The 26391-nt window shown below is 41.7% G+C and overlaps 1 protein-coding gene across 7 annotated transcripts in view; it reads left to right on the top strand.

Annotated features, from left to right (window-relative positions):
• The window catches only part of Oma1 (OMA1 zinc metallopeptidase), a 59653-nt gene that overhangs the window by 20319 nt on the left and 12943 nt on the right, over positions 1–26391 (top strand). For all 7 annotated transcript variants that reach the window (XM_052716166.1, XM_052716165.1, XM_052716167.1 and 4 more), the window contains 2 exons: positions 1576–1650; positions 25934–26083. In XM_052716166.1, the coding sequence (XP_052572126.1) occupies positions 1576–1650; positions 25934–26083 (225 nt within the window). The remainder of the gene's footprint in view (positions 1–1575; positions 1651–25933; positions 26084–26391) is intronic.

The raw sequence follows: 26391 nt of genomic DNA, 5'->3' as shown, positions 1-26391 counted from the left end.
CCCTTGAAGCCGGTACGGTGGCATGCACCTATAGTCCCAGCTACCTGAGGAGCTAAGGCAGGAGGATTGCTTTAGTTCATGTATTTGAGACTGTGGGGGCCCACAGAGGTTTCCTAGTGAGAGTTGAACTTGCTTTACCCAGCAGGGTTGCATTAGGGGATGGCTTGAGCACATGTGCGGTTACCAGGTGTTTGGAAGGGTCTGCACTTGGCTGTGGGAAGGCCTTTTGCTCCACCCCTTGGCATTCCTTTAAAAGTCCTTTAGCAGAGACAGAAGGGGCTGGTAGGTTTTGACTCAGGCCCTCCCTAGGCTATTCTGTGTTTCCATCTGTCTCTCTCAGTCTATATTTCTATCTAAATATTTCCCACTTCTCCCTGCTCAAGAGTACTCTGGGGAAAAAAGTGGGGGTGGGTCCCTCACATGAGACTACTTAGGTGACAACACCATGACCTTGTAACTCCAAACGTTTACAAATGTCCTCAAGAGCCGACAGATGAACAAACAAACAAGTCACAGCAGCTTGAGAAGCACTGCCTTAAAGCCGTTTGTATAGCACCTGGCACAAAGTAAGAGCTCTGTTCATAAGGATGATTAATTTTACTGTCGGCCTGTGTAATCCTCTGTGCAAATCGAGGACTTTGTTATTGTTACTAGCTCCATTTTGCACATTGCCCCATGAGTTCCTCTGTTGAAGCCGATGCTTGGCTGGGTTAGCACACTCCCTGGTGCACACTCAGCCTGTGCACTGAGAGCTGACCCCTGCCTTGCAGTTCTTCAGCTTAAAACAGATGTAAGTGAGGGGGAAGGAAGCCGTGTTCTGTGTTTACATACTGTGAATGGCGGCTTAGGTTGCTTGTATCCATCACAAGTGTGTGTTTGAAAAGTTGCTGCGTTTGAAAAGTTGCTTCCTGGATTAATAGCTCCTTTATCAAAAGTCCTGCTTCTTGATCCAGCTTCTACAAAGTTTTAGTGCTTACTGCAAATTAGAGTTTAATTAGAAAACATTCTCATAAATAAGAGTAATTGGGAAGATTAAAGTCATGATAGCTGTTCGTGTTTTTTGAAAAAATCTAAGTCAGAAGAAAATTTTATTTTCCTAACTAATCAATATTTAGAAAAGGAAATGAAGATAGTTAATCACAGACGGGGCTCTCCTCTGTGGCTAATTTTCCCATTGAAGTTTTCTGCTAGTGTTAATGGCTCTCATATACCTGTATTATTTCGATTTCCCTTTAGAACTGTGAGATTAGTGTTCCTTGGCCACAGTTAGGTCTGTACCAGGATAGGTTCTTAGGCAGCACTCTCTTCAACAGTGGAGATTATAAGTGGAAAATGAAATAAGCTAATGGCAGCACAGGCTGTCCGGGAAGGCACGTGCCTAACTTTTCTCCTTTTCATGTTTAAAGTGGGAGTTGAATGGAAGAAACAATGGCAACATTTACATTTTATATCTTAGAGGACAGACATTTCATACTAGATTTTCTGTGAAATTAATTTAACATTCATTTTTTGAATTCCTTTGATCATGAAATAAATCCACTTAATGGAGTTTTTTTCTGTCCCGCTTCTTCTTAGTATATGTTTGACAGACCATACAGTAGAACACTGGAGGCCGAAGCTGACAAAATTGGACTACAGCTTGCTGCAAAGGTAAAGTGATCAATCAACAGCTGAAAATACAGTGTTCCTCATTGTAGCTGAAGTTTTCCTGTGTCCTACCTGGCCCATGGTCAGGACAAATCTTCCTCACCTGCCAGTCCTGCAGCCACTCAGACCCAAGTAAACACACAGAGGCTTAAAACTGTTAGGTCATTAGCTCAGACCTACCACTGACTAGCTCTTATACTTAAATTAACCCATAATTCTTGTTTATGTTTAGCCACATGGCTTAGTACCTTTTCTCAGTTCTGATTTCACATCTTGCTTCCTCTGTGTCTGGCTGGCGACTCCTGACTCAGCCTTCCACTTCCTGGAATTCTCCTTGTCTGTTTATTCCGCCTATACTTCCTGCCTGGCTACTGGCCAATCAGCATTTTATTTATCAACCAATGGGAGCAACACATTCACAGCATGCAGAGCACCATCACCCATCACCTCATACAGCTGACAATACATGTGTGTTGTCTTGATGTTTGGCACACACACAGGCCAAACATTTAGTCATGCACCGTGTTAACCCTTTATACTACTCATCTTTATATTACTATAACAAAATGCTGAGACAGCTCAGGTATAATTAAAGTTTGTTTAGCCCCCACTTATGGAGATTCAGGGGCACGTTGAATTCAATGCCTGCATTGGCCCAGTTCTGCTGAGAATAGAAGATGGTGGCATATCATGGCAGGATCATGTGTAGAAGCAAATCAGTTGAGTCTAGAACCAGAGAAGAGAAAAAGAGATGACGATCAAGGTGGTACAGTCCCTCTTCAAGGGCACATCCTCAGTGACACAAACCATCTCTTCCTTGGCTCCCCTTTAAAGCATCTGTCACCTCCCTGTAGCACCACACGGGGCTATGCCTTTAGTCACAATGGACCCTTGGGGGTTACTTAGACCTCACCTACACCATAGTACTTTTCATAAATCTATAATTCTTGAAGATTATATCTCTTAAAGGAATGAATGAGTAACTGAAAATCTTCTATTCTCCATATGTGACTGTAATTGGCAGGATGTATTCAAAGTTTTAATCTTTTTTTTTTTCAATTTTTTTTATTTATTTATTTTAATTTATTTTGCAATACAATTCAGTTCTACATATCAGCCACGGATTCCCTTGTTCTCCCCCCTCCCATCCCCCTCACCTTCCCCCCAACCCCCCCCCCCCCCCCATTCCCATCTCCTCCAGGGCAAAGCCTTCCCCACAGACTGAGGTCAACCTGGTAGACTCAGTCCAGGTAGGTCTAGTCCCCTCCTCCCAGGCCGAGCCAAACAATCCTGCATAGGCCCCAGGTTTCAAACAGCCAACTCATGCAATGAGCACAAGATCTGGTCCCACTGCCTGGATGCCTCCCAAACAGATCAAGCCAATTAACTGTCTCACCCATTCGGAGGGCCAGATCCAGTGGGGACCCCTCAGCCATTGGTTCATAGTTCATGTGTTTCCATTCATTTGGCTATTTGTCCCTGTGATTTATCCAACCTTGGTCTCAACAATTCTCGCTCATATAAACCCTCCTCATTCTCGTTAATTGGACTCCCAGAGATCCACCCAGGGCCTAGTCATGGATCTCTGCATCCAGATCCCTCAGTAGTTGGATGAGGTTTCTAGCACAACAATTAGGGTGTTTGGCATCCCATCACCAGAGTAGGTCAGTTCGGGCTGTCTCTCGACCATTGCCGGCAGTCTGTTGTGTGGGTATCTTTGTGGATTTCTGTGGGCCTCTCTAGCACTTTGCTTCTTCCTATTCTCATGTGGTCTTCATTTACCATGGTCTCCTATTCCTTGTTCTCCCTCTCTGTTGTTGATCCAGCTGGGATCTCCCGCTCCCCCAAGCTCTCTTTCCCTCGACCCTCGCCCTTCATTACCCCACTCATGTCCAGGCTGTTCATGTAGATCTCATTCCATTTCTCTGTCATTGGGCGATCCCTGCATTTGGAAATCAATATGGCGCTTTCTTAGAAAATTGGGAATCCATCTCCCCCAAGATCCAGCTATACCACTCTTGGGCATATACCCAAGGAATGCTCAACCACACCGTAAGAGCACTTGTTCAGCTATGTTCATATCAGCATTGTTTGTAATAGCCAGAACATGGAAACAACCTAGATGCCCTTCAACTGAAGAATGGATAAATAAAATGTGGTACATATACACAATGGAATACTACTCAGCAGAGAAAAACAATGACATCATGAGGTTTGCAGACAAATGGATGGATCTAGAAAAAATCATCCTGAGTGAGGTAACCCAGACTCAGAAAGACAAACATGGTATGTACTCACTCATAGCAGGATAGTAGACATGAAACAAGGATGACTTGTCTGCTACTCACATCACCAGGGAGGCTACCTGGAAAACAGGACCCCAAAGTTTTAATCTTTATTAGAAAGCATTTTTTGCATACGTGAAATTTTTAGTTATAGACATGAAGTATGCAAATTAAAACTTTAAAAACATATGGATGTGTAGTGTCTTAGGCCCTTATTACTCTGTGTGCTTTCTGGAAGGCCAGTGCTGCTGCTGTTCTACACCCATTGTTTCTCTGATCTATGGGGGGCGGTTTAAGAAAAGAAGACCCCGCTGTTTTCCCTCACCTGGAGAAGGTTACTCCTATTGCTGTCATGGTCCAGGCTGAGCATCTGAGCATCTACTGCTGAAATGTGTCGTGGAGAACAAGTGTAGCAATTGACTCTCTGTGAGCTCCAGGAGCGGCTCCTGGGCCTCCTCACAGGTCTTGTGCTATTTATGTGTTGGACAGGAGCCTTCACCCCTAATTACTATTTTAATCCCCTGTGATAGCTGAGTTATCATTGTTAGCAGAACATTTTAAATGAGTATAAACTATAAAGTTTATGTATAAAATTAGTATGTTATTTGGCCCTTTGTTGAATTTCCAGTAGTTATTATTAAAAGTCACTATTATTTAAACTTCTCATTGTGAATCTTAATGGATTTGGCTCTATAAATGATGCTACATATTTGCAAAAGTAAAAGTGTTTCTTGGCACTTTAAGTAAGAAGGATCAAGTGAATTATCAGACTCTGTGCATTAAGAGGTTATCGAGTAAGGTACAAAGAACCAGTGGGTATGGGCTCCTAATCCTAATGCACTGGTCTGTCAAGTTTACCTTTATGTGTGTTTTGGGCTCTGGTTAAGAAGCTTTAATTTGCCTTAGTAAATTGATTGTTTTAGTTCTAAGAAGCTTCATTATATTAGCTCTTTTATGTCATAAAAAGAAGTGATCAAGGTAATTCTGTTTTTTTCCATGGACAGCTAATATACTCAGCCACAATTATTGAAAGGTAGATCTAGGCTCAGTGGTTAAGAGCACTGGCTGTTCTTCCAGAGGTCCTGAGTTCAATTCCCAGCAACCACATGGTGGCTCACGACCACCTGTAATGAGACCTGGTGCCCTCTTCTGGCCTGTAGGGACACATGTAGGCAGAACACTGTATACATAATAAACAAATAAATCTTTTAAAAAAAAAAAAAGAAAGGTAGATCTAGGGCCACAGTGGTACAATACCATAACTAATCCTAGTACCTTAGAGGTGGAGGCAGGAAGAGCAAAAGTTCAAGGCTAGCCTGAGCTACATGAGCCTCTGCCTGCAAAGACTGAACAGACAAAAACTGTTATTTTTGTCATGACAGTTAAAAACCAAGAGCTTAGATCTCAAGGAGAGCAGGAAGTGGAGAGAACCAACTGGAGGTGCCTCCAGGCTTTTAATCTTAAAGTCCAGCGACACATGCTTTCCATCAAGGCTGTACCACCCAAACCTCCTTATAAGTGTGCAAACGCCTGAACTGTGAGGGCATTACTCATTCAGACCACCACAGGGGCTGGCCATCAGGTGGTAGCATCTGCCTTTAGTTCCTCATGGTTTGGCAAATGTGTTTAATTATTAAAGAATATTGTAACTTTTCATTTACATTTGTTGAATTTATTGAGATGGTTATGTTTTTTCTCCTTCAATCTGTTAATGTGGATTGGTTACATTTTTTTTTAAGTTAAGCTAACTTTTTGTTTTTGGAAATAGGCTCAATTTTGTCAGTTTTAGTATCCTTTAATAAATGGCTAGAATTGGTTTGCTGGTGTTTTGGTTAGATATTATGTCTGTGTCCATAGGAGACAGTGGCCTGAAATTTAGATTTTCAGGAGTGGTTTCTCTTGAATGCCTCTCTCATTCTCACATTCATGAAGATGGCAGATTTCAAGATGAATCTTTATAGGGTGGGGACTGTCTGTATGCAAGGCTGTGCGTTTTCCTCAGAGAGCATCTTTACCTGCCAGGTGTTGACAGGCTATTTATTTTTTGTTTAGTTTAAAAACACATTCTTGTTTTCTTTGTGTTTTCTTCTTAGCTCATGGATTATTTAGGGGGTTATTGCCTAGTTTTTGGACCTCTTGTGGTTTTTGGTTACCATGTGTTTTTGACTTCTAGCTCACATTCTGAGTGGAGAGCACTCTCGGTGAGAAGCATCTTCGATGCCGTTTTATTTTCTCTCTCAGTGTGTGATCAAGACTGCACTGTGGGGTGTTCTTGAAGAGCTTCTGCCCTTGGAGACAGTGTTCTGTGGATGACTGTTTTGTCAAGTTTGTTAATTTCATTTTCATTTTTTTATTGAAGAGATTATTATTATTCAGCAATTTCATTATTTATCATTGTTCACGTTTTTCTTCCCCCCTTTCTAGTTATTTACAGAGCTTTCTAGTCTTTCATTATGGTTATAGAGTTTATCTCTTTTTGGTTCTGTCATTTATTTCTTTGCATAGCTTATAACTAGCTATCTTCCTGGTGGCTTGATACTTTTTTTATTTGTGAATATAAGAATATTACTTGGGACTGGACAGGTGCTCAGTGATTAATAAGGCTTGCTGCTCTTGTGGGGAACTGAGTCTTGCCAATTCCTAGCAGCCAGGTGGCTCACAGCTGCCTGTGACTCCAGCTTTAGGGATCCAGGTACCCTTTTCTGGCATCTGTGGGCACCTGCACTCATGTGCACACACTCCCACACAGACAGACAGACAGACAGACAGACAGACAGACACACACACACACACACACACACACACACACACACACACACACACACACGCATGCACGCGCCATTAAAAATAACGTTTTAAAGCTTACTTTTAAAGAAAAATACCTTTTGTTTTGGGTAACGCTTCTTGCCTAAGGTCTGCCTTTCCCTTTATTTTTGTTTTCCTCTCCTCCCTCCTCCTCCCAGATTTCTTTCAGGCTGTGCAAGAGCGTTGTGTCTTTTGCATTCTCTTGTTGTCAATCTTTGTGTCTTTTTATGTCTGTCTTAGAAGCAGTACACACCTTTTCCCCTTTCATCTTTGCTTTTGGGGGAGTGTGCACTCTGGTTTGTGCTTCTTTTTCCTTTTCTTTCTTTCTTTTTTTTCTTCGAGACAGGGTTTCTCTGTGTAACAGGCTTGGCTGCCCAGGAACTCACTTTGTTAGACCAGGCTGGCCTCAAACTCAGGGATCCATCTGCCTCTGCCTCCTGAGTGCTGGGATTAAAGGTGTGCTCCACCGTGTCCGGCAAGTTTGTGCTCCATACGGACCACGATGTAGAACATGTTTCATGTGCATCTCTGTCGCTCCTGTGTCTTCCTTTGTGAATTGTTTGGTCAGATATTTTGCCTGTTCTTAAATGGGTTCTTGGCCTTCTTGAGTTTATATGCTCCTCAGTGTACTCGCCAGGTACACGCTTTGGTTAGCTATCTGTATTGCAAGTGTTTTCTATCATTCTCTGGCATCTTTTAATTTTTTTTAACGGTTTAATTTGAAGAACAAAGTTTAATGTTTTTGTGAAGTCTAATTTTTTTGCTTTGGGTTTAATTATTGTTCTAGTTTCCTAAGATGGGAGCTCAGATAATTATTTTTAGACTTTCATGTTCCTAAATTAACACAGGCAGTTAAAGCTAAAATTTTCACTTCTCATTATTTGATTTTGAAACATTTTGATATGTGTTTTTATCATTGTCATTAAGTAATAATGTTTCCTAATAGCCTTTGTAATTTTCTTCTTTTATATACAGATTGTTTTAATTCATTTAATGTCTAGACATTTGGAGTTTGTCTAAATGTTTCATCATTGTTTATTTCTAATTTACTCTCTTGCAAGTCAGAGAACACACTCTGAAGAATCTTAATCTCTGTGCTGGCTGTTTCTCTGTCAACTGGACATAAGCTAGAGTCAACTGGGAAGAGAAATGTCCGTTGAGAAAATGCCCGCACAAAACTGGCCTGTAGGGAAGTCCGTAGTGTGTTCTCTAGGATGTGGGAGGGCCCGCTCACTGCGGCACTGCCACCCTTGGGCTGGTGGTCCTGGCTGCTGTAAGAAAGCAGACTGAGCAAGCCACCGAGAGCAAGCCAGCAAGCAGCACTAGCCCTCCTCCATGACCCCTGCATCAAGCTCCTGCCTTGAGTTCTTGCCCAGCTTCCTTTGATAACGGACTGTGACCTGAGAGAGCAAGCTGGAATAATCCTTCCTCCCGAAGTTGCTTTGGTCTTGGTGTTCTCACGATAGAAACCTACCTATAGGAACTTGGTTTGGGGGAAGCCCTTGGCCGGTCTTGGGGACTGTGCTCTACAGTAGCTGAGTGGCTTTCTACAAACAAGTGTTAGATTGAGCTGGTTCACTGTATCATTCAGGTTAATATTCTGATCTCCTTTGGAGAGAAGAGTTTGAAACATTTTAACTATAAATGTCGACTTGTCTGTGAGTTTTAGCTTCATGTAATTTGAAGTCTGTTTTAGACACATACATCTGGTTTAGACACATATATATTTGGGATTCTTTTCTCCTTTTGAATTGTTTGATTTTTGAAGTAAATTTATTTATTTATTCATTCTTTTTTATTTGTTTGATTCAGGGCACCATTCTGTAGCCCTGGTTGGCCTAAAACTCACTGAGAGTGCACCTGCATCCCAAGTACTGATATTAAGGCCCCTGCTACCACACCTGGCAGACTTGCGAAGCCACATGACTGTGGTCCTGTAAGCCCCTGGATGAGGGGAGGGGAGAGGATCCTGGGAAGCAAAAGTTCAGTTTGTCCTTAAAAGACCAATTGTTCTGCTGATGTCTTTAGCATAGTGAGCCTACATGCTTAGGGGTGATCCCTTGACTGAGCGGGGCCAACTGGAATGGGGAACTTTTGTCTTAGTGTTTTAAATGAGGATCAGAGGGGGTAGATTGTTTTTCTGGTCCTATTGACTCAAGCTACAGTTGGACTTTAGCAGTCTGTGCACATGGCTGTTTTCAACAGTTTGCTTTGGTGGGGGCATTGCTTCTATCTCCTCACTGCTTCCAGGAAATGGCCTTAGGTCTAGCCATTGCATCTTATGCACACATATATTGTTCTGAGGCAGGGGCACAAATAGTTTACAAAAGAGAACTAGGAAATGAAGAAAAATCAAAGCCAAGCCTTCAACTTAGCTTTAGTCCAAAGCACAGTAAGATCTTAAAGATCGGTCGATCCTGAACAGATTTCTCAGAAAAATCATTCCCATACCAGAGTCTGCTTAAAAAGTAGATTTCTCATTTGCCTTGATTGTCTACGTTTCACCCTCTCATGCCAGTGAGGGGTTTGACTGGACTCGAGGCAGAGTGTCTGTTCTATGGCTGTAAGCATGTCTGCTGTTAGCTTTCTCTCTTCCATCTGTGAACTCCGGGAGCCTGTTGCTCTGGGAGCATGGTGGCACCTTCTGGAATGGTTGGATATTATTTCTTCTGTAGTTTTTCAGTGTTCAGTTCTTTTCTGGCTTCTGTTTGATTTATAGTTTCCTACAACCATTAAATAATAGCTGCTTCTAATCAAGGTTTTAAAGTTGTCGTCTGTCGTAGGCATCGTGTGACCACCAGCTCCCTTTTCCGTTACTGCAAGTTGACATGCCTTTGTGGGACCCAAGATTTTAAATCCTGAGTTATTTCTTTCAGCAGGTTGATGATGTCCCCTTTGAGATGCCGTCCTGCTGCCTTTCTGGTGTTTTTGACTTTCTTCGTTCAAGGTTGCTAAACGTGCATTTTTGTCTTTGCTTTCTCTTGGTTGATGTGAAGTATCTACTTCCTATGTGTTTTCTTTGTATTTACTCTGCTGACTGTGGCTGAGTGTTTTTCATCAGTTTAATAGATTCTCATTGATTACATTTTAACATAGGGCATTTGCTCCATCCTTTCTCTCTTCTCAGATTGGAAATATACATACTTGTTTATTTTAGAGCATGCTGTCCGTCTTTCATTACTTTGTTTTTATAGTTTCCATGCTTGTCAGCATGAATTTTTTCTACTATACTTCATTAATCTTATTCTTATCTATACCCCTTTTGCATTAAACTTGCTGTATGTCAGGTGTGCCTTCACCCAGAAGAGTGATGCTGTCCAGGATAGGCCCCCAAGGGTGGCATGTGTTCTACAGTTCTCCCCTAGCCCTTTCCCAGGACCCTGGCCCTAAGCTTTATCTTCACACAGCACCAAGTCTCTACTTGGTTTGGGGGCTACATTTTCTTTAATTTCTTCCATCTTCTTTAAGAGTGTGCAGATGTTTTAGTGAATCAGTGCTGTCCTTGGCTCCGTGTCTCCCTTGTCTATTTTTTAACCCCAGTCTTCATCTCTGTGAGTCACAGACAGACAGTATGCAGAGTAGATACCAGGTAACCTCTTTTCTTAGTTACCTCACTGTTAGTCTCTCCACAAGCTTCTGCAGAAGTGGTTTGGGTAGCGTGTATGGAGGATGCATGGATGTTTATCTTTGCCAGGTTTCTAACCAGCAATAACAAAGGACAAAGTTACACCCCCATCACTGAACCAGTCTCCAGGTCTCTGGATTTAATGCTCATCATTCCCCCTCCCCAACGAACACCTCTGCTCTGTTTTCACTGTCTCTCATCCTTGTGTGCAAAAGTGGGGTATTCTTGACTAATGCTAAACGTTCAGATCTGGCTGCCTTGAGGAGTTTAAAATTTTCGTTTTCTCATCTGTAAGACAACCAAAAGCTTCCTTCGCTCCCTCTTCCTGTTGGATTCCTGCCAGATTCTGCCATGTTTCAGCCTGTTGCTCTTCACGCTTCAGATGACTCCCTGATGGGAAGGAGTGCCGAGGTCGAGGTCACACCAGCTTCAGTGAGTGTCCTCCGTTCAGGATTTTGGTGTCTGTCTTGGCTGGCCTGGTGACTCCTCGTCCTCTGGCCAAGCGTTCTTTTTATTTTCTGATTGTTTTTGTCAGGGACACGGGCTTGTTATGAATTACTTTACATGACCAGATGAGAATGCTCCCAACATTGAAGTAGTAGAATGTTCTGTTGTAGCAGGAATCTTTTTTTTAAATTTTATTTTATAATTTAATTTAATTTTACATATCAGCCACTGATTCCCTTGTTCTCTCCCCTCCCGCCCCCCACTTCCCCCCAGTCCATCCCCCATTCCCATCTCCTCCATGGCAAAGACTCCCCTGAGGATTGAGTTCAACTTGGTAGATTCAGTCCAGGCAGGTCCAGTCCCTTCCTCCCAGGCTGAGTCAAATGTCTCTGTAGCAGGAATCTTAAAAGTTCTTATTAATAAAATCAAACCTGAGACCAGTTATTATGGTGAACACTGGAAGATCAGAGAGACAGAACAAGCCACAGCTAACCTCACCGAGCCAACTTCTCAGCTGATCTTGTTTCCTCAGACTGGAAGCCTCTGTGTCCTCATATCCAAATGGCTCTCAGCGGAACTGCTGCTCAAAACCTAAAAGCTTAACCAGCCAAATGCTTAACCAGGCCAAATGCTGCTAGTTTCTGGTCCTCATGCCTTATATACCTTTCTGCTTTCTACCATCACTCCCTGGGATGAAAGGCTCACTTTCTGGGATTAAAGGTGTGAGTCATCATGCTTGGCTGTATCCTTGAACAGATAGATTTCTGCCTCTGGAATGCTAGGATTAAAGGCGTGTGCTACCACTGCCTATCCTAAGTATCTAGTGGCTTTTTTTGTTCTCTGACCCCAGACAAGTTTATTAGGGTACACAATATTTTGGGGAACACAATACCACCACATTCTGTCATAATGATAAGTTGAGTTATTTACCATTAATAACCATTTGGATAATTTCTAGGAATGAGTAACATCATAAATAATTTTAGAAAAGACATTCTATTCATCTATCCATAAACTCCTCAAGTTTTCCCTCCTTCCTTCCTTCCTTTCGCTTTTGCTCTCTTTCCCTCCTTCCTTCCCTTTTCTTTTCTAACTTTCTTTCCTTTTTTCTTTCTCCCATTCCTTCCTTCCTCTCTGAATTCATACTCCCTGCCCTCTTTCTCTCCCCCCCTCTCCCCTCCTCCTCTCTCCCAACAAACTCTTCTTTCTCCCACTCTCTCTTGTGCTGGGGCTCAAGTCAGAGCTTTGCACCCACAAGACAGTTGTCTTATGACTGAGCTGTACTCTAGCACCATTCCATGACTTTTTGTTATTTATTTAGGATAAGTAAGTGTAGCTAAGGTCACTAGGATATATATATATATATAAATTTATATGTATATAAATTTTATAGAGATACTATGTTCAAAAATGCTAATGCCAGACTTCACCAACCTGTGAGAATACCTTCCCCCACTAAAATCCATAATGCTGTGTTCAGTTATGTTTTTGTCAATTTGGAGGGAAAAAAATCATCTCTTTAAATTTTTTTAACTAGGGTTAAAAAATTGGGTTGTTCCCTGTATCCCTTGCTGTCCTCGAACTCACTCTATAGACCAGGCTGGCCTAGAACTCACAGAGATCCACCTGCCTCTGCCTCCAGACTGCTGGGATCAAGGGCATGTGCCACCATGCATGGCCTGTCACTGGTTTTCGAAATCTCATTTTCTAGTGTTGTGGAAAAGCTGAGCACACTGCCTCAGTTTTATTGGCTCCTTGATATTCTCAACTGCAGAGTGCCTTCAGTGTGCTTGTTGGTTAGATGTTTAAAACGTGTGTTTTAGGATCACACGTGGAGTTTCTGAGTGACTATAGACGAGGAAGCTCTGAGGAAGTGTTCAAGAGCAGCTAAATGCTGTGATGTCCAGGCAGATCAGGACAACAGCTGTCACAGTCCAACTCAGGGTTGGGGGACTTGGTAAGTCCTCTCCTCTGAGAGTAGACAAGTTAATGAAGAAATGATGAAGCTCCATCAATTATAACATGACAAACCATTTTGAAAAAGTATATTTGGACAGGTAAGAGCATGGTTGCATTTTCTAAAGCACACTAAATGTTGTGTTGTGCAGCATGAGACTTCCAGTTGTGATAATATGGTCTGTTTATGTCAAGCACAAAGAAATGTTGCTATAGATGTTAAATCTGTCTTTGTTATTGAAACACTCAGGATGAAAAATGCCATCTTTAAAGTACAAGTATTTATTTCCTGTCAGGAAGAGAAGCAGTATGAAAGCTTCGAATATAGTGTTTACGCTGCCTTTATTCTGCGAAAGCATCCTTTTAGATAATAACACCTCTAGCTCCTATCTAACCCCTATCAGGGCTGTGCTCAGTGCTGGAGGTGTGGAACCTGCTCTTACCTACTGCACAGCACTTCCATGAAGTGGTTACTGCTGTGATCATCATGTCTCCTTTTTGCAGGTGAAGGAGCTGAAGTCCACACAGGCTATGTTAGCTTTTTTTTTCAAAGGCACAATGGTAAAAGTTGTGATTCAAACTGGAATGGGACAGAGTTTTAGTTTTTTATTTTTCTTGCTCATTATGGAGACATTTATTCTATTATGAGCTACAGTAGCATTTTCCTTGTTGTGACCAGCTACTTTGCAGGAAGCTATCTAAGAGAGAAGATGTTGTTGTTGGCTTTAGGCTATGGTTCAAGGGGATACAATCATGGTGGATACAGTCCAGTGTGGAGGTAGGAACATGAGGCAGTTGATCATACTGTGTCCCTAGTCGGGAAGCAGAGAGTGGACAGAAATTGAGGCCAGGCTCTACAGCCTCAATGCCCACACTAATGACCTGCTTCCTCCCGTGAGGCTCTACTTCTTAAAGGTTTCATACCCTCCCAAACAGCACCACTAGCTGGGACCAACTATTCAAACCCACATTCGGACCCTAGTATGACCTTTATACTGTCACCTTCCCGTGTTTAGTATCAAAGTCTAAACCTCTTTTAGGTGCTGGCAGTGTGGAGCAATCTGCTGCCAAGGACACTAAGTGGAGTCATGGCTGCTGAGCTAGACCACCCGCATTTGGGACTCTGCCTTTCCAGTTAGCTGTGTGATCTTGAACATGTTATCTTTACTTTTCTGTATCAGCCTTCTCCACCTGGGTGGTAGGACTTGGACATTTCTCACTCAGTCAGAACAATTCAAGTTCCCAGGGCACCAGTCTTCTGCCTGTGCATGTCCCATTGTCTGCCTCCTCTAGTCCACACTGACCTCAAGCCTGTGTATTGATACTGAACCGTGGAGTTTGCCCCTCCTTCCAGTTTACTCCTTCCCCTGACAAACGTTCCACCTTGTATTCAGTCCTGCTGTCTCAAAGGCCTGCAGCCTGCCGTCATCCTTACTCATCTAAGACTGCAATCTGATCATTCACCAAGTCCCGGCAATTCTATCTATAAAACACGTCTCAGCATGTTTCTATTTCCACAGATAGGAATGAACTTCTGCAACTTCATTATAGCTTTCATTGACTCCATTCATTCCCCTCTCCATTCCCCTCTCCACCCAGCTACACATGATGAAGCAGGTCAGGTGAGCGAGTGTTGGCCTCTAGACGTCTACCCAGTATCTGGGCTGATTGGCCTCTAATTCTTATGGATCGTTTTTTTTTTTTTTTTTTCCCTTTTTCTTTTGACATTACAATAGTCTGATGCAGACCCAGACGGTAGCCCTCCCCCATGACATGATTTTCATTTATTAACTGAACGTGTATTTGCTGCATGCTTACTATCTGCCAGGTTATTGGAAGTCAGAATGTTAGTAGGAGATAATTTGAACAAAGCTTGGAGCATCATGGTAGAGACATATAGGACATGTTCATCCCATGGAAGAATGCAGCAGAATGGTAGAACTTGTATCCGGGCTTAAATGACAGCCTAGGAAGGGGATTGAGAAAGGAGCAGTTAAAACAGAGCTCTATGAGACAAGTAGTAATTATTCTGGTGTGGTGCAGGGTGTAAGTCTCGGGAGATTTGGTATAGAAAATAGTATGGTCAAAGGTAAGGAAAACAATGCTTGTTCTGGGAATTGAAATCTCTCTGTGGCTAAAATAGAAACAGTTTAGGAGCATCCATGGCAAGATGGAATGGAAAGGGTAGGCAGCGACTTAGTGGTCTTAAGGACTTTAAACCCTGAGTTCAGGGCTGGAGACTGGGTGTCACAGAGGTCTTGGAACTCTGATTTCTTGCATGTGACTATAGGCAGGGTACTTAACCTCTCTGTTTTCTATCTGAAAAGAGGCTAATACTCTTTTTTAAAGTGTTACTCTGGGTGTCTGGGGCTTGGTTCCTATTTGTGGCCTATACCCTGTACCCTGACGAGATGCGTGTGTGTGTGTGTGTGTGTGTGTGTGTGTGTGTGTGTGTGTGTGTGAAGCAGTTGAACAAACTTCCCAACCCTGCCCTGTAAGTCCAGTCACATTGCCAAACTATGATTAGATTTCCTTGTCATTGTGATTATAGCTTAGCTTCTGTCGTCACATGTCTAAAAGAGAGCAAAGGTGTTGACCCAGGGACAGACACACCCACACTGCAGTTGGCTGGGCTGCTAAGCTGCCGTTACCATTCTGTATGAGGCTTGAAAGTATGGTCAGGGGAACTGTTTCTGGGAGATGAATTTGTTGGCTATGCATTGCCCCATTGGATTCATGAGCATTCAAGGCCAAGGACCGAATAGAATATAAGAAATTCACTGAAATGAAGTTACCTCTGAGGGGTTTTCCAAACAAGAATCTATCTTTCCTTAAGATTCTTTCTGCTTTTTCTCTACTATTCACTGGGAAGAGGTTAATTTTCCATGCTTATGTTTTTATAGTTTAAATTTTGATTTTGAAGAGCTTTCAGTTATCATTATTAAAAATTACTAGAATGATTAATTCAGAATTAGTGATTAACTGGTAGGTCTGCTGTGAACTGAGATGGAATAAATGGTTCAAACCAGCTGGGCAAAAGATTATTTGATTTTGTTGATGTGTTTATTCATTTGTCATTCATCGTAAGGACATTTTGACACTTGGCAGTCATTTGTGGAAATGACATCTATTTTTTAATTTCACAAGCAACCAAACCATCTATATTCACTTTTGAGTGTCTGTACTGAAATCTAAAAAAAGAAAGCTAATTTTCTTTTAATGCTTCTAAACTGGGGGCAGGCTCCTTGGGGGGCATTATGTATGATTGCTTTTGATTATTACAGAGACAGGGGACATGTGGATGTGTTATTTCGTTTAGTGGATGGGGACTGAGGATGATAAATACACTGGAGTGGTTTGAGAGCCCTCACTGGGAGGGATTGTCCAGCCCCAGAGCTGCTGAGGACCCTTCTGGAAGGAAGTACTGTTGCTTGCTGCAAGCCGCCTGAAATAGCTGTGCCTATAGCACCATCTAGTGAGGGAGCTGGGTAACAGCAGAATCCACTTTTATCACAGAAATAAGAATCTAAACTTTAAAATTCATGTAAAACCATAGATTATAGAACCATAAGCTTTTGCACCCTGGAGGAAAACTGGAGCTAATTTAACTCAACTTCTCCTTTTACAGGTAGGGAGACTAGAGTCCAAAGTGCTGACGTGTCTTACCTAGTAGCATATTTGGCCCCTGTCTTCCAGGTTAGTACTGAGTCTCCAGCACAGCGAACTGTCTTTGTGTTGTACTTGGATGACCATGTAGGTCCTTAGATTAGTCATGTAAGAATGCATAAGCAGCAAACAAAAAAGCCTCATTTCATAGATGTGTTCCAAAGTAACTTCCACAACACATATGCCCAAATCTTATTTTGAACCCATTCCCCACATAGAATGACTATTTATTTGATTTTTAGTTGTTGTGATTTGCATTGAGTACTGAGTCTCCACGAGACAAGAAAGAAATGTGTGTAAAATTCATCAAAACTTTGCCAGCTTTACTGATTGATGAACTAGCACAATGACCGTCAAAAGATGCAGAACACTCAGGCAAGGGCTTTAAAGTTATTGGACCATACAATAACAAGAGCCCATTTCTCTCCTGTGTGGCATATACTAAGTGTTTTTGATAAGTGAATTTTTTATTGACAAATCCTGAGGATGATTTAGTTACCAGTATCTTATGTCACGCTCAGTTGGAAAAGAGCAGTTTTAAATTGTTGATTGGAAAAACTGTTGTTCAGAGAAGAAGTGATTCATAGAAAAAGAGTGGATATACTAGCAGACGCCCTGAGCCCTGGAACACTGAGCCTGTGTGTACAGACGGAGGGGAACTGACTCGCTGTAGATGCCCAGGACAGTACAAGTGACGCCGGTGATGGAGTTGACAGTTGGCCCCAGTAATATTTTTCTATGTGCTGGGTTCTGTCCTGAGTGGGCTATGTGCAGTATTCTTTTAGTCTCCATGTCAGCCCTTGAGGTACAGGCGCTGTTATTTGCTTGGTTTTACAATCGAACTGGAAAATGAAGAAGTTAAAGACTGTGGTGCATCTCTCATTGATGGTAAGTTTTCCCCACCCCAGGAGGAGGTGCATTCATGTAGGATGTGGAACTTCTTTATTCTAGGCTGCTGGAAACAATTTTGTCTTCCACAGTATCACTTCTAAAAAGTACTGTTTTTATATGTTTTGTTCCCTTCAAATATCATAACATTCCAATTGTATTTTCCTAGTTCTTGGCCCTTCTGTAGCAGTCCTTTGTAATACTGTCTCATGACTACCACATGTCTGTGTGGAATGCAGAGGGGATGCTGGAACATCTGGTTCAGATGCGCAGTGCTACTGGCATTCAAAACAGACTTAGAACTCAGGCTTTTCCTCCAAGGGGGAGGGGTGATGGCTGACAGGAGTTGTATTGGAGAGGTGAATGCATAGAGTTATGAAGTCCAGAGCCCTTTTCAGTTTGTATTTGCAGTGAGCATTTTGGTGATAGGTGGGATAGAGCTTGATCTTTCTCTGGTGTTGTGTTGGCATTGGGATGTTCAGGTTGTAAGGGTGGTTCTTATAGTACTGTGTGCCTTATGGATATCACATCCTGCCGAGTTTATGATAAAATAGAAGACATTCATTGTCAATTAATGTCTCTTACTGCATATGCATGCATGTTGTTATTTTAATCTGAATTTAACTAGATCCTTCTTTATTTATGAATTCATGATACCATCTCTTGCAACCAGACATAGCATCTTGTAATTACCATTGATTGGCTCCTGGCTCCTCCCTATGGGAAAGGAGGACAGAAACATTGTGTTCTGGGTTCTGAACTGGCTGTTTTTCATCCTGATGATCTGCAGCAATAAGTTTCAGAGGTGAATCTGGTGGCCTTGGAGACTAAATTGTTGGTCCAGGGTACTAAATGGTACTTGACTGTTGGAGTTCAGATTGTAGCTCAATCCCTTGCTCTCCTTATCTGCTCTGTAAGCTGGTAAAATAACATCCCTCACCACGTAAGGATGTTGTGAAGAGTAAAGGAGTTATCAGAGTTAGTGTTTACAGTTCACTATTAATCACATAAGTAGATGGAATTTCAATCCCTTGCTTCACTGGTTGTAAACCCTGTGGTTCTTCAGCATTCTAGGACGCATTTCCCATCGACATCTGTCCCTTAGGTTTCCTGGGACTTATGGTCACCACTGGTTCTGTTTGAAGAAGGAAAGGTGGCTTAGAAAGAGCCTTATCACTCAGCAGAGAAAAACAATGACATCATGAGGTTTGCAGGCAAATGGATGGAACTAGGAAAAAATCATCCTAAGGGAGGTAACCCAGACTCAGAAAGACAAACATGGTATGTACTCACTCATAAGTGGATACTAGATGTAAAGCAAAGGATAACCAGACTGCAACTGACAACTCCAGGGAGGCTACCTAGTAAAGAGGACCCCAAGAAAGACACAGGGATTGCCCAACAACAGAGAAATGGATGAGATCTACATGAGCAAACTGGAATTAAGGGTGGGTAATGGAGGGCAAGGGTTGGGGGAAAGAGAGCTTAGGGGAGTGGGAGGTCCCAGCTGGATCAGGAACAGAGTGGGAGAACGAGGAAAGAGATACCATGATAAATGAAGACCCCATGGGAATAGGAAGAAGCAGAGTGCTAGAGAGGTCCCCAGAAACCCACAAAGATACCTCCACAATAGACTACTGGCAATGGTCGAGAGAAAGCCCGAGCTGACCAGCTTTGGTGATCTGATCGCCGAACACCCTAACTGTCATGATAGAACTCTCATCCAGTGACTGATGGAAGCAGATGCAGAGATCCATGGTCGAGCCCCAGGTGGAGCTCCAGGAGTCCAATCGGTGAGAGAGAGGAGGGATTATATGAGCAAGTGATATTGAGACCATGATTGAAAAAAGCACAGGGACAAATAGCCAAACTAGTGGAAGCACATGGACTGTGAACCAATAGCTGAGGAGCCCCCATGGAACTGGACCAGGCCCTCTGGATAAGTGAGACAGTAGATTAGCTTGAACTATTTAGGAGGCCCCCAGGCAGTGGGAGTGGGACCTGTCCTTAGTGCAAGAGCTGGCTTTTTGGAACCTAGGGCCTATGCTGAGACACTTTGCTCAGCCTGGGTGTAGGGAGGAGGGTATTGGACCTGCCTCAACTGAACCTACTTGGCTGAGCTGAATCCCCAGGGGAGACCTTGCCTTGGAGGAGATGGGAATGGGGGATTGACTGGGGGGGGGAGGCTGGAGGGTGGAAGGGGGGAGGACAGGGGAATCCGTGGGTGATATGTAAAATTAAATTAATTATAAAATAAAATAATAATAATAATATTAATAAAAAAGAAAGAGCCTTATCTTTTCTTTATGTACTCCCACAGTCTTGGTAAACACGTGCTCTTTTATTTGTTTTTATTTTATCTTAAGAAGAGTTTATGTCAAACATGATGGTGCGCTTGGAGGCAGAGGCAGGCAGATCTCTATAAAGTCCAAGGCCAGTCTGCTTTAGAAGCAGTCTCCAGGAAAGCCAGAGGATACATGGAGAGATCCTGTCTTTTTTAAAGGCGATTTTATTTATTATTTTATGTATTTGCCTGTGTGCTTGTCTATGTTATGCCCACACAGTCCAGAAGGGGGCATTGGATCCCCTGGAATGGAATTGCAGATAGTTGTGAGCCACCTTTTAGGTGCTGGGCATTGAACCTGGATCCTCTGAAAGAGCAACACGTGCTCTTAACCACTGAGCCATCTCTAGTCCATTAGGTATTGTTTTATTAATTTGTTGTTTGTTTATTTAGTTATCTGCTTGTGCCTGTGTTTATCTATGTATGTATCTGTTTGGGCATGGATATTCCATGGTGTACATGTGGAGGTCAGAGAACAACTTGTAGGCATCAGTTCTCTTCTTCCACCACGTAATTTCTGGGAATTAAATTTATTTCATCAGACTTGGTGGCAAGTACCTCACCCACTGAGCCTTCTTGCTGCCCCTCCCCGCTTTTGTGGTAAAAATATTTAACCTAAGATCTACTCACAAATTTAAATGTGTAATGCAGAATGACCTCTGGGAACAATGTCATAGAGCCGTGTCTAGAACCTACTGTCCTTGTCACCTCCTACTGCGTCCCTCATAACAACTGCTCTACCTTGTGTCTGACTTTACCTGTTGTAGATACCTCATGTAAGTTGAATCAGGCGGTATTTGCCCTGTGCCCACTTCGTTTTTCCTAGCCCAACATCGCCCGTGTTCATCCACGCTGTTGTACATGGTAGGATTGCCTTCTTGGGTAAGGCTGTTGCATGTGTGTCATCCCACGTCTTCACCCATTCATCTGAGTGAGCATCTAGGTGGTTTCCAGCACTTGCCACTGTCAGTAGTGTGTGTAGTAGGGAATGGGGAATGCTAGTTTATCTTCGAGACCCTATTTTTTAACTTTTGGGTAAATACTGAATAGTAAGATTGCTGAATCATATGGGTTCCATTTTTAATGTTTTTGGGGCACTCTCTGTACTATTTTAAATAGAGGCTGCATCATTTTACATTCCCATGAACAAAGTATAAGGGTTGAAGTTTTTCATATTATTGTTGCTTTCCAACAGGTGTGAGATGATATCTGATGTGTTTCTGAGGTGCAGTTCTTGGAGGTATTTCAATGTTGATGAGTTTTTTGTACACTCATTGTTATTTGTATGCAGTCTTTGAGGTTCTTAAGTCTTTTGCCCACTTTTAATTAAGTGTGTTTTGCTATTGAGTTGGAAGTTTTACTTGTTTGTTTTGGACATTAATATCTCATTGGGTATATTGCATACAGTATTGTTTCTTCTTTTGTTTGCTGCGCAGATGCATTTGTGTACAGATGTCTCCATAAGATGGCTGAGCTTTGTTTTGTGCCCTAGCATGTGCCCTGCCCTGGAGAAAGTGTGTGTGTGTGTGTGTGTGTGTGTGTGTGTGTGTGTGTGTGTGTGTTGCTGTTGGATGGAGTGCTCCATGTGTCTATTGGGTACATTTGATCTAGAATGATATTCAAATCCAGTGTTTTCTTACTAAGTTTCCATCTGAATATCTATTTATTATTGAAAGTGTTGTGTATTAGAGGTGCCATTGCTATTATATTGCAGTTTGTTTCTGTCTTTAAATCCTTTAGTATTTTATATATTTAGAGGAGCTTTGATGTTGGATACACATAGTTTTACAACTATTTTATTCTGCTTGATGAATTGACCTATTTGTCATTGTATAATGTCCTTCTTTATCTCTTTTTATATTTTGTTGGTTGCAAGTTGAGCTACCCTGATTTGTTTGTTTTTTTTTTTTGAGTCTGTAAAGTGAGGTAAATCTCTTGTAAGAAGCATACAGTTGGATAGCTTTTCTGAAAATCCATTTAGTGACTTTATTTCATGAATTGGAGACTTGAATTTGTTATGTCTAAGGTAATAAGTGGAACTGATTATTGGGCTGGAGAGATGACTCAGTGGGTAAGAACACCTGTTGCTCTTCTGGACAACCTTGGTTCAGGTCTTAGCACCCAAATGGTGGCTCACAACCACCTGTAATTCCAGTTCCAGGGCAGCCAACATCTTCTTCTGATGTCCTAGGCACGGTACATGTGATACACATACATACATGCAGACAAAACTCTTATATACATAAGATAAAGTAAATAAATATGATTTTTTTTAAAAAAGGACAGTTTATTGCTGTTTTGTTATTTTCCGGTTGTCTCGTAGCCACTCTGTTTTTAATTCCTGCCTTGCTGCCTTGCTTGAGATTGGATGATTCTATGTAGCAGTATGCTTGGGATCCTTTCTGATTTTGCCCTGTATATCTACTAACAATTTTGCTGTCCAGTTACTGTGAGGCTTAAGTAGAACACTATATGCATGTAACAGCTTGTTTCAAGCTGATAATCAGTTGACATTGATTACATTTTCCAGTTTGTGTTAGTACTTGCATCAGTTTGTGATATAGAACCTTGACGTTATTTTTGCCTATAGTTGTTATTAACTGTTTGATCTTTTAGCCCTCATACTAAGAAGAAGACATTGCCTTCACATCAGCTTTATAATCCTGGAGTACCCTGAAGATGGCTTTGTTTTACATGCAGCACTGAGCTTTGAATTTGCTTGTTTCGTGTTATTCCTCAACAGCTATTTGTGGTTTTATTTCAGTCTAAATAGTTTCCTTGGCAATCCCTGTAAGGTGAGGGAGGCTGGTGGTTGTGAACTTCTTTTTGCCTTTGAGGCAGTGTCTTACTGTGTGATCTCCCTCTCTCCACTTGTCTGTGGGGATTTAAGGTGCGTGCCCCCATACCCCATTCTCAGAGTTTTTGTTTGCCTCAGAAAATTTTCATTTCTCCCTCATTTATGAAAGACAGCTTTGTAAGAAAAAGCCTTTTTGGTTGGCAATTATTTTACTTGGATATATTGTCATCCAATCTCTGCTGGGCTGCAAGGATTCTGATGAGAAGTCTCCTGATAGGCAGTGTTGAAAAGCCTTTTAAAGAGAGATGTCTCTTACCTTTTGTTACTCTTACATTTCTTCCTTTGAGTTTGAGTATTATGTGTCATGGCATGCTCTCCTTTGGGTTGAATTTGACTGATGATGTCTGTACCTCCTGTCCCTAAGCGATGGCATCATTTTCTTAACTTCTCTTTCTGGTCCCTCTTCCTCTTTCTACGGCTCCTATAATGTGAGTGTTTACTCTCCTGGTGATGTCCCATAATTCACACAGGTGTTCTTTTTCATCCTTTTTTGCCTTTGCACAATTTCAAATGTCCTATCTTTCAACTTACTCTTTTTTTGTCCAGTAGAGTTGCCATTGAAGATTTTCATTAAGTTTTCTAGTTTAGTCATTGTATTTTTAATTTCCAATATTTCTTTTTTAAAAGATTATCTCTGTTAGACGTCCTAAATTTTTTCTGAATTGTTAACTGAATTTTATTTTATTTTTTTATCGTTCACTGAACATTTTTCTTTATGAGTGTTATTCTGAATTCAATTGTCAGTTATCTTGTAGATCTTCATTTCTTTGGAGTTCATTATTGTAACCTGTCAGTTTCTTTTCAAAGTGCTCTGTTATTCCTTCCTTCCTTCCTTCCTTTCTTTTTTTTTTTTTTAACATAGGGTCTCATGTAGCTCGGGCTAGCTGCAAATTCAATGTGTAACTAAGGATGACCTTGACCTTCTGATATTCCTGTGTCAGCTTGCCAAGATGTTGGATTACAGGCATGATCACTGTGTCTAGTTATGAGGTTCTGGGGATCAAACTCAAGGTCTGAAGCTCTCTACCAGCTGAGCCACATCCAAGCCCAATGATCCTTTTATTCTTGGTCATCCTTGTGTCTGTTTATTGATGCTTCAAGAAACACCCTCTCCTTCTTTTACAGTTTTCTTTGATGCACCCTGAGGGGCAGCTCGTGACAAACACAGTGGGCAAAGCTTTTTCAGTCTGAAACGCTTTTGCTATTTACTGGCATAGTTTTCCCCTCTATTTTGACATATCAAATGTTTTAAATATTGCCTTCAACTATGTTACTTAGATTGAACAGGTAAATATTTGACTTCTCTTTTGACTAACATTGTAAGGTAAAAAAATCATAAAATTATGGTTTTGTTTAGACACACATAATGTGAATGTTCATACCTTCATAGTAGGATATATTTGTGTGTGTGTGTATGCATGCAGGTATGCACTTGTGCATAGGCACACATGTGCCCCAGTGCTGATGTGGCCACCAGAGGACAACTTTCAGGATTTGGGTCTTTATCTTCCTTGTTGAGGTTTCTCTTGTTTCTGCTGCGATGCTGCCTGTTCCAGGCCAGCTAGCCCACACCTTTCCAGGTGACTTTCTGATCTGCAGTCTCACTGTAGCAGTGCTGAGATTAAAGATGATGCCACTGCATCTGTATTTTTATGCAAATTCCGAGGCTCGAACTTGGGAAGTCAGACCTTCATGGCTATCACTTTAGCTCTCTGACACATTTGTCTAGCTTTTTTTAAACCTAGAGTACTTAAAGTGCTTGAAGAATTGCACTGATTTGAACATTGAATAGAAATTGAATTTCAGATCATCTCTTCCTCTTTATTTTCCCACCTTGAAAAATATCTTATGTAGTGGTTTATGAGCAGGGAGGCAGCATAGATGCTGACTGGCTATTGAGTGCGTGTCTTGGTTAGGTTTCTATTGCTGTGATAAACACCATGACCAAAAGCAACCTGAGGAGGAAAGGGCTTATTCCAGTTTACAACTCCAGATCATAGCCATCATGGGAGGAAGTCAGGGCAGGAAGTCAAGCAGGGCAGGAACCTGGAGGCAGGAGCTGATGCAGAAGCCATGAGGAGTGCTACTGGCTTATTCCTCATGGCTTGCTCAGCCTGCTTTCTTATAGAACCCAGGACCACTAGCCCAGGGGTGGTCCATTCATAATGGGTTGGACCCTCCCATGTTAATCATCAACCGAGACAATGCCTCATAGACTTGCCCACAGGCCTATCTGGTGGGGACATTTTCTCACTTGAGGTTCCTTCTTCCCAAATGACTCTAGCTTCCTCAAGTTGACTTAAAACTAGCAACACAAAATGTGGCATTTGTCTTGCATTTTAGGTATCACAGCCTTGAAATTTAAGGCTTTTTGTTTCCACATTTTGACCAATCTGATAGAATTTTGTCCTTAATTTATTCAAAAGTGAAATAGGAAATGCAAACACATGTTTCCTAGTTCTTATAGAAAGAGTAAATTAAGATGTGAAGAAAATTGAACAGACTTTTTAAAAAACTTCCAAGTCCTTGTATGGAAGGTTTAAAAAGAATTTTTATTGCAAACAGGTTAATATAGTTCAGAATGAAACTGTTACTTCCTTCCCACCTCAAATACTTGAATTAGACTCCCAGGACAACAACTGCAAACAGTTCTTAAGTAGCCTTCCACAGTGTTGTGTGTATTCAAGTGTATGTGAAGAGTGTGTATATAAGTTTGTGATGGAATTGTGTCCCCCTCTACACTAGATCCATATACATCCTTTAAAAAACAGTATGTTTTGAATGGCCTAAATGTATTTTTTTCATGTAGTTGAGAACATTGGACAGGTTGATATACATTAAGATGAACTTTTTCTGCATGTTTGTTAAAATTTTTTTCTAATTGTATCATTAAGTGTGAAGTTTCTTTAGTGTAGATTATTTTTAATAGAAAAGTTAATTTAGATGGAGGATTTCCCCCTTAATACATGTTTTCAGTGTTAGGTGTCAGGGTGGCTGGCTTGTGTCGCTGTAATGCTCTATTGTATCAGCTTTGCTTTTCTCTTCCTTCTGTTTTGCAATACTGGGGCTCAAACCCAGAGCCTAGTGCGTGCTCGGTATGTTACTCTACTACTGAGTTTAATTCCCAGCTTGAGGTTTTCTTCCTTCAAGTAGAGAACATATTCTTTTATTAAAATGGTCATAGAAATTGGAATATTTTCGAAACATGTAGTGACACACAAGTAAACTTAAACATATTTTCCTCCTCCCTCTCCCCCCCTCCCCCCCTCCCTCTCCCCTTCTCTCTCTGCTACCCCCTCTTTCTTTTGATTCTCCCTCCTTAGCCCTTTGAATATCCGGCTGAGTCACTTTTTTTTTTTTTTTTAAGTTGTAGTAACTAAGCTCACTGTGTGCCTTCTTAACTCTGTGTTTAGGCCTGTGTGGACGTAAGAGCCAGCTCAGTATTTTGGCAGCAGATGGAGTTTTCAGAGAGTCTTCATGGCCACCCCAAGTTACCAGAGTGGCTGTCGACACACCCCTCTCATGGAAACCGAGCTGAGCACTTGGACAGACTCATACCACAGGTGAGCTAGCCCTGCTAATGCTGTTGCTTTTTTGGTCTAGAAAAAGTGAGTTTTACTATGCAATTACTTTGGTTACTATAATTATTGACTATTGGCTTTCATGGAGTTGTAATGAAAAGGAAAGTCCTATTTACCCACAAGTCTCCGAGAGTAAATTCCTATGTACAGCTGAGTTTTCTCAATGTGTGTAGATGTAATTCTAAACGACCTCATTAAATAAGAAACACAGAGCCAAATAAGAGTTAAAAGTCCAGAGATCGAGCAGTAGCCAAGAGCTAAGACCACCTTATCTTACTACTCGATGCCAT

The sequence above is a fragment of the Peromyscus californicus genome, unplaced genomic scaffold (genome assembly GCF_007827085.1).
Source record: "Peromyscus californicus insignis strain IS unplaced genomic scaffold, ASM782708v3 Scaffold_5__1_contigs__length_169319896, whole genome shotgun sequence".
Classification (NCBI taxonomy): domain Eukaryota; kingdom Metazoa; phylum Chordata; class Mammalia; order Rodentia; family Cricetidae; genus Peromyscus; species Peromyscus californicus.
Note: the sequence above shows the minus strand (reverse complement) of the source record. Positions and strands in the feature narration are given on the sequence as shown.